Source organism: Salmo salar, chromosome ssa03 (assembly GCF_905237065.1).
Source record: "Salmo salar chromosome ssa03, Ssal_v3.1, whole genome shotgun sequence".
Taxonomy (NCBI): domain Eukaryota; kingdom Metazoa; phylum Chordata; class Actinopteri; order Salmoniformes; family Salmonidae; genus Salmo; species Salmo salar.
The window spans coordinates 95539214-95557237 of NC_059444.1; the positions used below are offsets into that span (position 1 = coordinate 95539214).

General features: G+C 39.4%; 2 protein-coding genes across 2 annotated transcripts in view; one reads left to right on the plus strand and one right to left on the minus strand.

Moving 5' to 3' along the window:
* Positions 1-18024, plus strand: part of arl6ip1 (ARL6 interacting reticulophagy regulator 1) — a 67424-nt gene that overhangs the window by 20693 nt on the left and 28707 nt on the right.
* The window catches only part of LOC123741756 (cell wall protein DAN4-like), a 38511-nt gene continuing 20819 nt past the window's right edge, over positions 333-18024 (minus strand). The window contains exon 2 of the mRNA XM_045715890.1: positions 333-1402. Within this exon, the coding sequence (XP_045571846.1) occupies positions 483-1402 (920 nt within the window). The 3' untranslated portion in view covers positions 333-482. The remainder of the gene's footprint in view (positions 1403-18024) is intronic.

Sequence of the window (18024 nt, forward strand, 5' to 3'; positions counted from 1 at the left end):
AAAAATACTATATGTGCATACAAGGAACGGACTTTTTTCATTCAGCGCTTATTAATGGAAACATGCAACAATATCAAGCCTATCGCCTTCCAGTCAAAGGGCTATAGCCTGGTATTGAACATTCAACGGCTGTAATGAAGCAGCTTATAGAACATCATTTTCAAACATTTACCAAAATGCAAATCTCAGGACAACACTGTTGTAAACAGCTCACCTAATAGGAGGGGTTCTATATGTGACAGAGATGAGCATCTCCATTAGAAACTGAGGGGCATCTATTATCAACAACTAGGATGTGGTGCTAATATGACTAGGAGACAAGTACTGGGTAATGAATGACTACGTTTATTTTTATATCAAATAATTTCCTCCACGGTTCTATGGATGGATTTTGACTAGGCTCCTTTAGAAGCAAGGTAAGACTTGCCTTTTTATTTGAATTAAAGTAAAACAGCGTTCAAACAATTTATACTGCCTCCCGTTCACAGTTCACAGTGGAGGGTGTCGTGGTGATGGCCTGCCTCCCGCTCACAGTGGAGGGTGTCGTGGTGATGGCCTGCCTCCCGCTCACAGTGGAGGGTGTCGTGGTGATGGCCTGCCTCCCGCTCACAGTGGAGGGTGTCGTGGTGATGGCCTGCCTCCCGCTCACAGTGGAGGGTGTCGTGGTGATGGCCTGCCTCCCGGCTCACAGTGGAGGGTGTCGTGGTGATGGCCTGCCTCCCGCTCACAGTGGAGGGCGTCGTGGTGATGGCCTGCCTCCCGCTCACAGTGGAGGGTGTCGTGGTGATGGCCTGCCTCCCGCTCACAGTGGAGGGCGTCGTGGTGATGGCCTGCCTCCCGCTCACAGTGGAGGGCGTCGTGGTGATGGCCTGCCTCCCGCTCACAGTGGAGGGTGTCGTGGTGATGGCCTGCCTCCCGCTCACAGTGGAGGGTGTCGTGGTGATGGCCTGCCTCCCGCTCACAGTGGAGGGTGTCGTGGTGATGGCCTGCCTCCCGCTCACAGTGGAGGGTGTCGTGGTGATGGCCTGCCTCCCGCTCACAGTGGAGGGTGTCGTGGTGATGGCCTGCCTCCCGCTCACAGTGGAGGGTGTCGTGGTGATGGCCTGCCTCCCGCTCACAGTGGAGGGTGTCGTGGTGATGGCCTGCCTCCCGCTCACAGTGGAGGGTGTCGTGGTGATGGCCTGCCTCCCGCTCACAGTGGAGGGTGTCGTGGTGATGGCCTGCCTCCCGCTCACAGTGGAGGGTGTCGTGGTGTTGGCCTGCCTCCCGCTCACAGTGGAGGGTGTCGTGGTGTTGGCCTGCCTCCCGCTCACAGTGGAGGGTGTCGTGGTGATGGCCTGCCTCCCGCTCACAGTGGAGGGTGTCGTGGTGATGGCCTGCCTACCGTTGACTAGCATACGCACTGGAATGGCGAATGGGAGGCTTTAATTACCAGTTAAGATTGCCCAACATACTACTTTATCTTGGCCATCAAGTCAACACACTATTGAATTTAGAATTGTTATTTGTTGCACAATGACTTGTCTTCCAAAAGGCTGTTTTACTCCAGGAGCATGTCTGTGAAGCTGCCGCTCACGCTGTCTGACAGGTGAAGGGCTATTCCGCTCCTCAGACTAGGTTCTGTATGCTGCAAGCCAATTTAATAAAATTAAACAATGCAAATTTACCTATGGACTGATTTAGCATGGTCAAATATATTTTCGGTGGCTAACTGATTAGCGGTTAACATCTCTATTTGTAACCCCTCCCCATGTCGATAGGGGCAATTTAATATCCTAACAATATAATTACTTTTAGCACAATGGCCATAACAAAAACGTTTGACAGATTGTAAACATGTCACTTGACTTGTGTGTGTTAAAATGGGAGAAAAAAAATATTTGTTTGAAAATGTGGGCAAGGAACTGCCACTGACTGGTACGTAAAGAAGTTGAAGGAATGGATAAACCCGTTTTGACATGATACCTCCTATTATAAAATGGATCAGGCATGTACATCACTGTGAAGATGTGTCTAGTGTAATATAAACCACATGTACATCACTGTGAAGACGTGTCTAGTGTAATATAATCCACCACATCACTGTGAAGACATGTCTAGTGTAATATAAACTACCACATCACTGTTAAGACATGTCTAGTGTAATATAAACTACCACATCACTGTGAAGACATGTCTAGTGTAATATAAACCACATGTACATCACTGTGAAGACATGTCTAGTGTAATATAAACCACCACATCACTGTGAAGACATGTCTAGTGTAATATAAACCACATGTACATCACTGTGAAGATGTGTCTAGTGTAATATAATCCACCACATCACTGTGAAGACATGTCTAGTGTAATATAAACCACATGTACATCACTGTGAAGACATGTCTAGTGTAATATAAACCACCACATCACTGTGAAGACATGTCTAGTGTAATATAAACTACCACATCACTGTGAAGACATGTCTAGTGTAATATAAACCACCACATCACTGTGAAGACATGTCTAGTGTAATATAAACCACCACATCACTGTGAAGACATGTCTAGTGTAATATAAACCACCACATCACTGTGAAGACATGTCTAGTGTAATATAAACCACCACATCACTGTGAAGACATGTCTAGTGTAATATAAACCACCACATCACTGTGAAGACATGTCTAGTGTAATATAAACCACCACATCACTGTGAAGACATGTCTAGTGTAATATAAACCACCACATCACTGTGAAGACATGTCTAGTGTAATATAAACCACCACATCACTGTGAAGACATGTCTAGTGTAATATAAACCACATGTACATCACTGTGAAGACATGTCTAGTGTAATATAAACCACCACATCACTGTGAAGACATGTCTAGTGTAATATAAACTACCACATCACTGTGAAGACATGTCTAGTGTAATATAAACCACCACATCACTGTGAAGACATGTCTAGTGTAATATAAACCACCACATCACTGTGAAGATGTGTCTAGTGTAATATAAACCACATGTACATCACTGTGAAGACATGTCTAGTGTAATATAAACCACCACATCACTGTGAAGACATGTCTAGTGTAATATAAACCACCACATCACTGTGAAGACATGTCTAGTGTAATATAAACCACATGTACATCACTGTGAAGACATGTCTAGTGTAATATAAACCACCACATCACTGTGAAGACATGTCTAGTGTAATATAAACCACCACATCACTGTGAAGACATGTCTAGTGTAATATAAACCACCACATCACTGTGAAGACATGTCTAGTGTAATATAAACCACATGTACATCACTGTGAAGACATGTCTAGTGTAATATAAACCACATGTACATCACTGTGAAGACATGTCTAGTGTAATATAAACCACCACATCACTGTGAAGACATGTCTAGTGTAATATAAACCACCACATCACTGTGAAGACATGTCTAGTGTAATATAAACCACATGTACATCACTGTGAAGACATGTCTAGTGTAATATAAACCACCACATCACTGTGAAGACATGTCTAGTGTAATATAAACCACCACATCACTGTGAAGACATGTCTAGTGTAATATAAACCACATGTACATCACTGTGAAGACATGTCTAGTGTAATATAAACCACCACATCACTGTGAAGACATGTCTAGTGTAATATAAACTACCACATCACTGTGAAGACATGTCTAGTGTAATATAAACCACATGTACATCACTGTGAAGACATGTCTAGTGTAATATAAACCACATGTACATCACTGTGAAGACATGTCTAGTGTAATATAAACCACCACATCACTGTGAAGACATGTCTAGTGTAATATAAACCACCACATCACTGTGAAGACATGTCTAGTGTAATATAAACCACCACATCACTGTGAAGACGTGTCTAGTGTAATATAAACCACCACATGTACATCACTGTGAAGACATGTCTAGTGTAATATAAACCACATGTACATCACTGTGAAGACATGTCTAGTGTAATATAAACCACATGTACATCACTGTGAAGACATGTCTAGTGTAATATAAACCACCACATCACTGTGAAGACGTGTCTAGTGTAATATAAACCACCACATCACTGTGAAGACATGTCTAGTGTAATATAAACCACATGTACATCACTGTGAAGACATGTCTAGTGTAATATAAACCACCACATCACTGTGAAGACATGTCTAGTGTAATATAAACCACCACATCACTGTGAAGACATGTCTAGTGTAATATAAACCACCACATCACTGTGAAGACATGTCTAGTGTAATATAAACCACCACATCACTGTGAAGACATGTCTAGTGTAATATAAACCACCACATCACTGTGAAGACATGTCTAGTGTAATATAAACCACCACATCACTGTGAAGACATGTCTAGTGTAATATAAACCACCACATCACTGTGAAGACATGTCTAGTGTAATATAAACCACCACATCACTGTGAAGACGTGTCTAGTGTAATATAAACCACATGTACATCACTGTGAAGACATGTCTAGTGTAATATAAACCACCACATCACTGTGAAGACATGTCTAGTGTAATATAAACCACCACATCACTGTGAAGACATGTCTAGTGTAATATAAACCACCACATCACTGTGAAGACATGTCTAGTGTAATATAAACCACATGTACATCACTGTGAAGACATGTCTAGTGTAATATAAACCACCACATCACTGTGAAGACATGTCTAGTGTAATATAAACCACCACATCACTGTGAAGACATGTCTAGTGTAATATAAACCACCACATCACTGTGAAGACATGTCTAGTGTAATATAAACCACCACATCACTGTGAAGACATGTCTAGTGTAATATAAACCACCACATCACTGTGAAGACATGTCTAGTGTAATATAAACCACATGTACATCACTGTGAAGACATGTCTAGTGTAATATAAACCACCACATCACTGTGAAGACATGTCTAGTGTAATATAAACCACCACATCACTGTGAAGACGTGTCTAGTGTAATATAAACCACCACATCACTGTGAAGACATGTCTAGTGTAATATAAACCACATGTACATCACTGTGAAGACATGTCTAGTGTAATATAAACCACATGTACATCACTGTGAAGACATGTCTAGTGTAATATAAACCACCACATCACTGTGAAGACATGTCTAGTGTAATATAAACCACCACATCACTGTGAAGACATGTCTAGTGTAATATAAACTACCACATCACTGTGAAGACATGTCTAGTGTAATATAAACCACATGTACATCACTGTGAAGACATGTCTAGTGTAATATAAACCACATGTACATCACTGTGAAGACATGTCTAGTGTAATATAAACCACCACATCACTGTGAAGACATGTCTAGTGTAATATAAACCACCACATCACTGTGAAGACATGTCTAGTGTAATATAAACCACCACATCACTGTGAAGACATGTCTAGTGTAATATAAACCACATGTACATCACTGTGAAGACATGTCTAGTGTAATATAAACCACCACATCACTGTGAAGACATGTCTAGTGTAATATAAACCACATGTACATCACTGTGAAGACATGTCTAGTGTAATATAAACCACCACATCACTGTGAAGACATGTCTAGTGTAATATAAACCACCACATCACTGTGAAGACATGTCTAGTGTAATATAAACCACATGTACATCACTGTGAAGACATGTCTAGTGTAATATAAACCACCACATCACTGTGAAGACGTGTCTAGTGTAATATAAACCACATGTACATCACTGTGAAGACATGTCTAGTGTAATATAAACCACCACATCACTGTGAAGACATGTCTAGTGTAATATAAACCACCACATCACTGTGAAGACATGTCTAGTGTAATATAAACCACCACATCACTGTGAAGACATGTCTAGTGTAATATAAACCACCACATCACTGTGAAGACATGTCTAGTGTAATATAAACCACCACATCACTGTGAAGACATGCCTAGTGTAATATAAACCACCACATCACTGTGAAGACATGTCTAGTGTAATATAAACCACATGTACATCACTGTGAAGACATGTCTAGTGTAATATAAACTACCACATCACTGTGAAGACATGTCTAGTGTAATATAAACCACCACATCACTGTGAAGACGTGTCTAGTGTAATATAAACCACCACATCACTGTGAAGACATGTCTAGTGTAATATAAACCACATGTACATCACTGTGAAGACATGTCTAGTGTAATATAAACCACCACATCACTGTGAAGACATGTCTAGTGTAATATAAACCACCACATCACTGTGAAGACATGTCTAGTGTAATATAAACTACCACATCACTGTGAAGACATGTCTAGTGTAATATAAACCACCACATCACTGTGAAGACATGTCTAGTGTAATATAAACCACCACATCACTGTGAAGACATGTCTAGTGTAATATAAACCACCACATCACTGTGAAGACGTGTCTAGTGTAATATAAACTACCACATCACTGTGAAGACGTGTCTAGTGTAATATAAACCACCACATCACTGTGAAGACATGTCTAGTGTAATATAAACCACCACATCACTGTGAAGACATGTCTAGTGTAATATAAACCACCACATCACTGTGAAGACATGTCTAGTGTAATATAAACTACCACATCACTGTGAAGACATGTCTAGTGTAATATAAACCACATGTACATCACTGTGAAGACATGTCTAGTGTAATATAAACCACATGTACATCACTGTGAAGACATGTCTAGTGTAATATAAACCACCACATCACTGTGAAGACATGTCTAGTGTAATATAAACCACCACATCACTGTGAAGACATGTCTAGTGTAATATAAACCACCACATCACTGTGAAGACGTGTCTAGTGTAATATAAACCACCACATGTACATCAAATCAAATCAAATCAAATTTATTTTTATATAGCCCTTCGTACATCAGCTGATATTCTCAAAGTGCTGTACAGAAACCCAGCCTAAAACCCCAAACAGCAAGCAAAGCATGTGAAAGAAGCACGGTGGCTAGGAAAAACTCCCTAGGAAAAACTCCCTAGAAAGGCCAAAAACCTAGGAAGAAACCTAGAGAGGAACCAGGCTATGAGGGGTGGCCAGTCCTCTTCTGGCTGTGCAGGGTGGATATTAAAACAGAACATGGTCAAAATGTTAAAATGTTAAAATGTTCATAAATGACCAGCATGGTCAAATAATAATAATCATAGTAGTTGTCGAGGGTGCAACAAGCACGTCCGGTGAACAGGTCAGGGTTCCATAGCCGCAGGCAGAACAGTTGAAACTGGAGCAGCAGCACGGCCAGGTGGACTGGGGACAGCAAGGAGTCATCATACCAGGTAGTCCTGAGGCATGGTCCTAGGGCTCAGGTCCTCCGAGAGAAAGACAGAAAGAGAGAAAGAGAGAATTAGAGAGAGCATATTTAAATACACACAGGACACCGGATAAGACAAGAGAAATACTCCAGATGTAACAGACTGACCCTAGCCCCCGACACATAAACTACTGCAGCATAAATACTGGAGGCTGAGACAGGAGGGATCAGAAGACACTGTGGCCCCATCCGATGATACCCCGGACAGGGCCAAACAGGCAGGATATAACCCCACCCACTTTGCCAAAGCACAGCCCCCACACCACTAGAGGGATGTCTCCAACCACCAACTTACCGTCCTAAGACAAGGCCGAGTATAGCCCACAACGATCTCCGCCATGGCACAACCCAAGGGGGGGCGCCAACCCAGACAGGAAGACCACGTCAGTGACTCAACCCACTCAAGTGACGCACCCTCCCATGGACGGCATGGAAGAACACCAGTAGGCCAGTGACTCAGCCTCTGTAAAAGGGTTAGAGGCAGAGAATCCCAGTGGAAAGAGGGGAACCGGCAAGGCAGAGACAGCAAGGGCGGTTCGTTGCTCCAGCCTTTCCGTTCACCTTCACACTCCTGGGCCAGACTATACTTAATCATAGGACCTACTGAAGAGATAAGTCTTCAGTAAAGACTTAAAGGTTGAGACTGAGTCTGCGTCTCTCACATTGGTAGGCAGACCATTCCATAAAAATGGAGCTCTATAGGAGAAAGCCCTACCTCCAGCCGTTTGCTTAGAAATTCTAGGGACAATTAGGAGGCCTGCGTCTTGTGACCGTAGCGTACGTGTAGGTATGTACGGCAGGACCAAATCGGAAAGATAGGTAGGAGCAAGCCCATGTAATGCTTTGTAGGTTAGCAGTAAAACCTTGAAATCAGCCCTTGCCTTAACAGGAAGCCAGTGTAGGGAGGCTAACACTGGAGTAATATGATCAAATTTTTTGGTTCTAGTCAGGATTCTAGCAGCCGTATTTAGCACTAACTGAAGTTTATTTAGTGCTTTATCCGGGTAGCCGGAAAGTAGAGCATTGCAGTAGTCCAGCCTAGAAGTAACAAAAGCATGGATTAATTTTTCTGCGTCATTTTTGGACAGAAAATTTCTGATTTTTGCAATGTTACGTAGATGGAAAAAAGCTGTCCTTGAAACAGTCTTGATATCACTGTGAAGACATGTCTAGTGTAATATAAACCACATGTACATCACTGTGAAGACATGTCTAGTGTAATATAAACCACATGTACATCACTGTGAAGACATGTCTAGTGTAATATAAACCACCACATCACTGTGAAGACGTGTCTAGTGTAATATAAACCACCACATCACTGTGAAGACATGTCTAGTGTAATATAAACCACATGTACATCACTGTGAAGACATGTCTAGTGTAATATAAACCACCACATCACTGTGAAGACATGTCTAGTGTAATATAAACCACCACATCACTGTGAAGACATGTCTAGTGTAATATAAACCACCACATCACTGTGAAGACATGTCTAGTGTAATATAAACCACATGTACATCACTGTGAAGACATGTCTAGTGTAATATAAACCACATGTACATCACTGTGAAGACATGTCTAGTGTAATATAAACCACCACATCACTGTGAAGACATGTCTAGTGTAATATAAACCACCACATCACTGTGAAGACATGTCTAGTGTAATATAAACCACCACATCACTGTGAAGACATGTCTAGTGTAATATAAACCACCACATCACTGTGAAGACGTGTCTAGTGTAATATAAACCACATGTACATCACTGTGAAGACGTGTCTAGTGTAATATAAACCACATGTACATCACTGTGAAGACATGTCTAGTGTAATATAAACCACCACATCACTGTGAAGACATGTCTAGTGTAATATAAACCACCACATCACTGTGAAGACATGTCTAGTGTAATATAAACCACATGTACATCACTGTGAAGACATGTCTAGTGTAATATAAACCACCACATCACTGTGAAGACATGTCTAGTGTAATATAAACCACCACATCACTGTGAAGACATGTCTAGTGTAATATAAACCACCACATCACTGTGAAGACATGTCTAGTGTAATATAAACCACCACATCACTGTGAAGACATGTCTAGTGTAATATAAACCACCACATCACTGTGAAGACATGTCTAGTGTAATATAAACCACATGTACATCACTGTGAAGACATGTCTAGTGTAATATAAACCACCACATCACTGTGAAGACATGTCTAGTGTAATATAAACCACCACATCACTGTGAAGACGTGTCTAGTGTAATATAAACCACCACATCACTGTGAAGACATGTCTAGTGTAATATAAACCACATGTACATCACTGTGAAGACATGTCTAGTGTAATATAAACCACATGTACATCACTGTGAAGACATGTCTAGTGTAATATAAACCACCACATCACTGTGAAGACATGTCTAGTGTAATATAAACCACCACATCACTGTGAAGACATGTCTAGTGTAATATAAACTACCACATCACTGTGAAGACATGTCTAGTGTAATATAAACCACATGTACATCACTGTGAAGACATGTCTAGTGTAATATAAACCACATGTACATCACTGTGAAGACATGTCTAGTGTAATATAAACCACCACATCACTGTGAAGACATGTCTAGTGTAATATAAACCACCACATCACTGTGAAGACATGTCTAGTGTAATATAAACCACCACATCACTGTGAAGACATGTCTAGTGTAATATAAACCACATGTACATCACTGTGAAGACATGTCTAGTGTAATATAAACCACCACATCACTGTGAAGACATGTCTAGTGTAATATAAACCACATGTACATCACTGTGAAGACATGTCTAGTGTAATATAAACCACCACATCACTGTGAAGACATGTCTAGTGTAATATAAACCACCACATCACTGTGAAGACATGTCTAGTGTAATATAAACCACATGTACATCACTGTGAAGACATGTCTAGTGTAATATAAACCACCACATCACTGTGAAGACGTGTCTAGTGTAATATAAACCACATGTACATCACTGTGAAGACATGTCTAGTGTAATATAAACCACCACATCACTGTGAAGACATGTCTAGTGTAATATAAACCACCACATCACTGTGAAGACATGTCTAGTGTAATATAAACCACCACATCACTGTGAAGACATGTCTAGTGTAATATAAACCACCACATCACTGTGAAGACATGTCTAGTGTAATATAAACCACCACATCACTGTGAAGACATGCCTAGTGTAATATAAACCACCACATCACTGTGAAGACATGTCTAGTGTAATATAAACCACATGTACATCACTGTGAAGACATGTCTAGTGTAATATAAACTACCACATCACTGTGAAGACATGTCTAGTGTAATATAAACCACCACATCACTGTGAAGACGTGTCTAGTGTAATATAAACCACCACATCACTGTGAAGACATGTCTAGTGTAATATAAACCACATGTACATCACTGTGAAGACATGTCTAGTGTAATATAAACCACCACATCACTGTGAAGACATGTCTAGTGTAATATAAACCACCACATCACTGTGAAGACATGTCTAGTGTAATATAAACTACCACATCACTGTGAAGACATGTCTAGTGTAATATAAACCACCACATCACTGTGAAGACATGTCTAGTGTAATATAAACCACCACATCACTGTGAAGACATGTCTAGTGTAATATAAACCACCACATCACTGTGAAGACATGTCTAGTGTAATATAAACCACCACATCACTGTGAAGACATGTCTAGTGTAATATAAACCACCACATCACTGTGAAGACATGTCTAGTGTAATATAAACCACCACATCACTGTGAAGACATGTCTAGTGTAATATAAACCACATGTACATCACTGTGAAGACGTGTCTAGTGTAATATAAACCACCACATCACTGTGAAGACATGTCTAGTGTAATATAAACCACATGTACATCACTGTGAAGACGTGTCTAGTGTAATATAAACCACATCACTGTGAAGACATGTCTAGTGTAATATAAACCACCACATCACTGTGAAGACATGTCTAGTGTAATATAAACCACATGTACATCACTGTGAAGACATGTCTAGTGTAATATAAACCACCACATCACTGTGAAGACGTGTCTAGTGTAATATAAACCACCACATCACTGTGAAGACATGTCTAGTGTAATATAAACCACCACATCACTGTGAAGACATGCCTAGTGTAATATAAACCACCACATCACTGTGAAGACATGTCTAGTGTAATATAAACCACATGTACATCACTGTGAAGACATGTCTAGTGTAATATAAACTACCACATCACTGTGAAGACATGTCTAGTGTAATATAAACCACCACATCACTGTGAAGACGTGTCTAGTGTAATATAAACTACCACATCACTGTGAAGACATGTCTAGTGTAATATAAACCACCACATCACTGTGAAGACATGTCTAGTGTAATATAAACCACCACATCACTGTGAAGACATGTCTAGTGTAATATAAACCACATGTACATCACTGTGAAGACATGTCTAGTGTAATATAAACCACCACATCACTGTGAAGACATGTCTAGTGTAATATAAACCACATGTACATCACTGTGAAGACATGTCTAGTGTAATATAAACCACCACATCACTGTGAAGACGTGTCTAGTGTAATATAAACCACATGTACATCACTGTGAAGACATGTCTAGTGTAATATAAACCACCACATCACTGTGAAGACATGTCTAGTGTAATATAAACCACATGTACATCACTGTGAAGACATGTCTAGTGTAATATAAACCACCACATCACTGTGAAGACATGTCTAGTGTAATATAAACCACCACATCACTGTGAAGACATGTCTAGTGTAATATAAACCACATGTACATCACTGTGAAGACATGTCTAGTGTAATATAAACCACATGTACATCACTGTGAAGACATGTCTAGTGTAATATAAACCACCACATCACTGTGAAGACGTGTCTAGTGTAATATAAACCACATGTACATCACTGTGAAGACATGTCTAGTGTAATATAAACCACATCACTGTGAAGACATGTCTAGTGTAATATAAACCACCACATCACTGTGAAGACATGTCTAGTGTAATATAAACCACATGTACATCACTGTGAAGACATGTCTAGTGTAATATAAACCACCACATCACTGTGAAGACGTGTCTAGTGTAATATAAACCACCACATCACTGTGAAGACGTGTCTAGTGTAATATAAACCACCACATCACTGTGAAGACATGCCTAGTGTAATATAAACCACCACATCACTGTGAAGACATGTCTAGTGTAATATAAACCACATGTACATCACTGTGAAGACATGTCTAGTGTAATATAAACTACCACATCACTGTGAAGACATGTCTAGTGTAATATAAACCACCACATCACTGTGAAGACGTGTCTAGTGTAATATAAACTACCACATCACTGTGAAGACATGTCTAGTGTAATATAAACCACCACATCACTGTGAAGACATGTCTAGTGTAATATAAACCACCACATCACTGTGAAGACATGTCTAGTGTAATATAAACCACATGTACATCACTGTGAAGACATGTCTAGTGTAATATAAACCACCACATCACTGTGAAGACATGTCTAGTGTAATATAAACCACATGTACATCACTGTGAAGACATGTCTAGTGTAATATAAACCACCACATCACTGTGAAGACGTGTCTAGTGTAATATAAACCACATGTACATCACTGTGAAGACATGTCTAGTGTAATATAAACCACCACATCACTGTGAAGACATGTCTAGTGTAATATAAACCACATGTACATCACTGTGAAGACATGTCTAGTGTAATATAAACCACCACATCACTGTGAAGACATGTCTAGTGTAATATAAACCACCACATCACTGTGAAGACATGTCTAGTGTAATATAAACCACATGTACATCACTGTGAAGACATGTCTAGTGTAATATAAACCACATGTACATCACTGTGAAGACATGTCTAGTGTAATATAAACCACCACATCACTGTGAAGACGTGTCTAGTGTAATATAAACCACATGTACATCACTGTGAAGACATGTCTAGTGTAATATAAACCACCACATCACTGTGAAGACATGTCTAGTGTAATATAAACCACATGTACATCACTGTGAAGACATGTCTAGTGTAATATAAACCACCACATCACTGTGAAGACATGTCTAGTGTAATATAAACCACCACATCACTGTGAAGACATGTCTAGTGTAATATAAACCACATGTACATCACTGTGAAGACATGTCTAGTGTAATATAAACCACCACATCACTGTGAAGACATGTCTAGTGTAATATAAACCACCACATCACTGTGAAGACATGTCTAGTGTAATATAAACCACCACATCACTGTGAAGACATGTCTAGTGTAATATAAACCACATGTACATCACTGTGAAGACATGTCTAGTGTAATATAAACCACCACATCACTGTGAAGACGTGTCTAGTGTAATATAAACCACCACATCACTGTGAAGACATGTCTAGTGTAATATAAACCACATGTACATCACTGTGAAGACATGTCTAGTGTAATATAAACCACCACATCACTGTGAAGACATGTCTAGTGTAATATAAACCACCACATCACTGTGAAGACATGTCTAGTGTAATATAAACCACCACATCACTGTGAAGACATGTCTAGTGTAATATAAACCACCACATCACTGTGAAGACATGTCTAGTGTAATATAAACCACCACATCACTGTGAAGACATGTCTAGTGTAATATAAACCACATGTACATCACTGTGAAGACATGTCTAGTGTAATATAAACCACCACATCACTGTGAAGACATGTCTAGTGTAATATAAACCACCACATCACTGTGAAGACATGTCTAGTGTAATATAAACCACCACATCACTGTGAAGACATGTCTAGTGTAATATAAACCACCACATCACTGTGAAGACATGTCTAGTGTAATATAAACCACCACATCACTGTGAAGACGTGTCTAGTGTAATATAAACCACCACATCACTGTGAAGACGTGTCTAGTGTAATATAAACCACCACATCACTGTGAAGACATGTCTAGTGTAATATAAACCACCACATCACTGTGAAGACATGTCTAGTGTAATATAAACCACCACATCACTGTGAAGACATGTCTAGTGTAATATAAACCACCACATCACTGTGAAGACATGTCTAGTGTAATATAAACCACCACATCACTGTGAAGACGTGTCTAGTGTAATATAAACCACCACATCACTGTGAAGACGTGTCTAGTGTAATATAAACCACCACATCACTGTGAAGACATGTCTAGTGTAATATAAACCACCACATCACTGTGAAGACATGTCTAGTGTAATATAAACCACCACATCACTGTGAAGACATGTCTAGTGTAATATAAACCACCACATCACTGTGAAGACATGTCTAGTGTAATATAAACCACCACATCACTGTGAAGACATGTCTAGTGTAATATAAACCACATGTACATCACTGTGAAGACATGTCTAGTGTAATATAAACCACCACATCACTGTGAAGACATGTCTAGTGTAATATAAACCACCACATCACTGTGAAGACATGTCTAGTGTAATATAAACCACCACATCACTGTGAAGACATGTCTAGTGTAATATAAACCACCACATCACTGTGAAGACATGTCTAGTGTAATATAAACCACCACATCACTGTGAAGACATGTCTAGTGTAATATAAACCATCACATCACTGTGAAGACGTGTCTAGTGTAATATAAACCACCACATCACTGTGAAGACATGTCTAGTGTAATATAAACCACATGTACATCACTGTGAAGACATGTCTAGTGTAATATAAACCACCACATCACTGTGAAGACATGTCTAGTGTAATATAAACCACATGTACATCACTGTGAAGACATGTCTAGTGTAATATAAACCACCACATCACTGTGAAGACATGTCTAGTGTAATATAAACCACCACATCACTGTGAAGACATGTCTAGTGTAATATAAACCACATGTACATCACTGTGAAGACATGTCTAGTGTAATATAAACCACCACATCACTGTGAAGACGTGTCTAGTGTAATATAAACCACATGTACATCACTGTGAAGACATGTCTAGTGTAATATAAACCACCACATCACTGTGAAGACATGTCTAGTGTAATATAAACCACCACATCACTGTGAAGACATGTCTAGTGTAATATAAACCACCACATCACTGTGAAGACATGTCTAGTGTAATATAAACCACATGTACATCACTGTGAAGACATGTCTAGTGTAATATAAACCACATGTACATCACTGTGAAGACGTGTCTAGTGTAATATAAACCACCACATCACTGTGAAGACATGTCTAGTGTAATATAAACCACATGTACATCACTGTGAAGACATGTCTAGTGTAATATAAACCACCACATCACTTTGAAGACATGCCTAGTGTAATATAAACCACCACATCACTGTGAAGACATGTCTAGTGTAATATAAACCACCACATCACTGTGAAGACATGTCTAGTGTAATATAAACCACATGTACATCACTGTGAAGACATGTCTAGTGTAATATAAACCACCACATCACTGTGAAGACATGTCTAGTGTAATATAAACCACCACATCACTGTGAAGACATGTCTAGTGTAATATAAACCACCACATCACTGTGAAGACATGTCTAGTGTAATATAAACCACCACATCACTGTGAAGACATGTCTAGTGTAATATAAACCACATGTACATCACTGTGAAGACATGTCTAGTGTAATATAAACCACCACATCACTGTGAAGACATGTCTAGTGTAATATAAACCACCACATCACTGTGAAGACATGTCTAGTGTAATATAAACCACATGTACATCACTGTGAAGACATGTCTAGTGTAATATAAACCACATGTACATCACTGTGAAGACGTGTCTAGTGTAATATAAACCACCACATCACTGTGAAGACATGTCTAGTGTAATATAAACCACATGTACATCACTGTGAAGACATGTCTAGTGTAATATAAACCACCACATCACTGTGAAGACGTGTCTAGTGTAATATAAACCACATGTACATCACTGTGAAGACATGTCTAGTGTAATATAAACCACCACATCACTGTGAAGACATGTCTAGTGTAATATAAACCACATGTACATCACTGTGAAGACATGTCTAGTGTAATATAAACCACCACATCACTGTGAAGACATGTCTAGTGTAATATAAACCACATGTACATCACTGTGAAGACATGTCTAGTGTAATATAAACCACCACATCACTTTGAAGACATGTCTAGTGTAATATAAACCACCACATCACTGTGAAGACATGTCTAGTGTAATATAAACCACCACATCACTGTGAAGACATGTCTAGTGTAATATAAACCACATGTACATCACTGTGAAGACATGTCTAGTGTAATATAAACCACCACATCACTGTGAAGACATGTCTAGTGTAATATAAACCACATGTACATCACTGTGAAGACATGTCTAGTGTAATATAAACCACCACATCACTGTGAAGACGTGTCTAGTGTAATATAAACCACCACATCACTGTGAAGACATGTCTAGTGTAATATAAACCACCACATCACTGTGAAGACATGTCTAGTGTAATATAAACCACCACATCACTGTGAAGACATGTCTAGTGTAATATAAACCACATGTACATCACTGTGAAGACATGTCTAGTGTAATATAAACCACCACATCACTGTGAAGACATGTCTAGTGTAATATAAACCACCACATCACTGTGAAGACATGTCTAGTGTAATATAAACCACCACATCACTGTGAAGACATGTCTAGTGTAATATAAACCACCACATCACTGTGAAGACATGTCTAGTGTAATATAAACCACCACATCACTGTGAAGACATGTCTAGTGTAATATAAACCACATGTACATCACTGTGAAGACATGTCTAGTGTAATATAAACCACATGTACATCACTGTGAAGACATGTCTAGTGTAATATAAACCACCACATCACTGTGAAGACATGTCTAGTGTAATATAAACCACATGTACATCACTGTGAAGACATGTCTAGTGTAATATAAACCACCACATCACTGTGAAGACATGTCTAGTGTAATATAAACCACCACATCACTGTGAAGACATGCCTAGTGTAATATAAACCACATGTGCATCACTGTGAAGACATGTCTAGTGTAATATAAACCACATGTACATCACTGTGAAGACATGTCTAGTGTAATATAAACTACCACATCACTGTGAAGACATGTCTAGTGTAATATAAACCACCACATCACTGTGAAGACATGTCTAGTGTAATATAAACCACCACATCACTGTGAAGACATGTCTAGTGTAATATAAACCACATGTACATCACTGTGAAGACATGTCTAGTGTAATATAAACCACCACATCACTGTGAAGACATGTCTAGTGTAATATAAACCACCACATCACTGTGAAGACATGTCTAGTGTAATATAAACCACCACATCACTGTGAAGACATGTCTAGTGTAATATAAACCACATG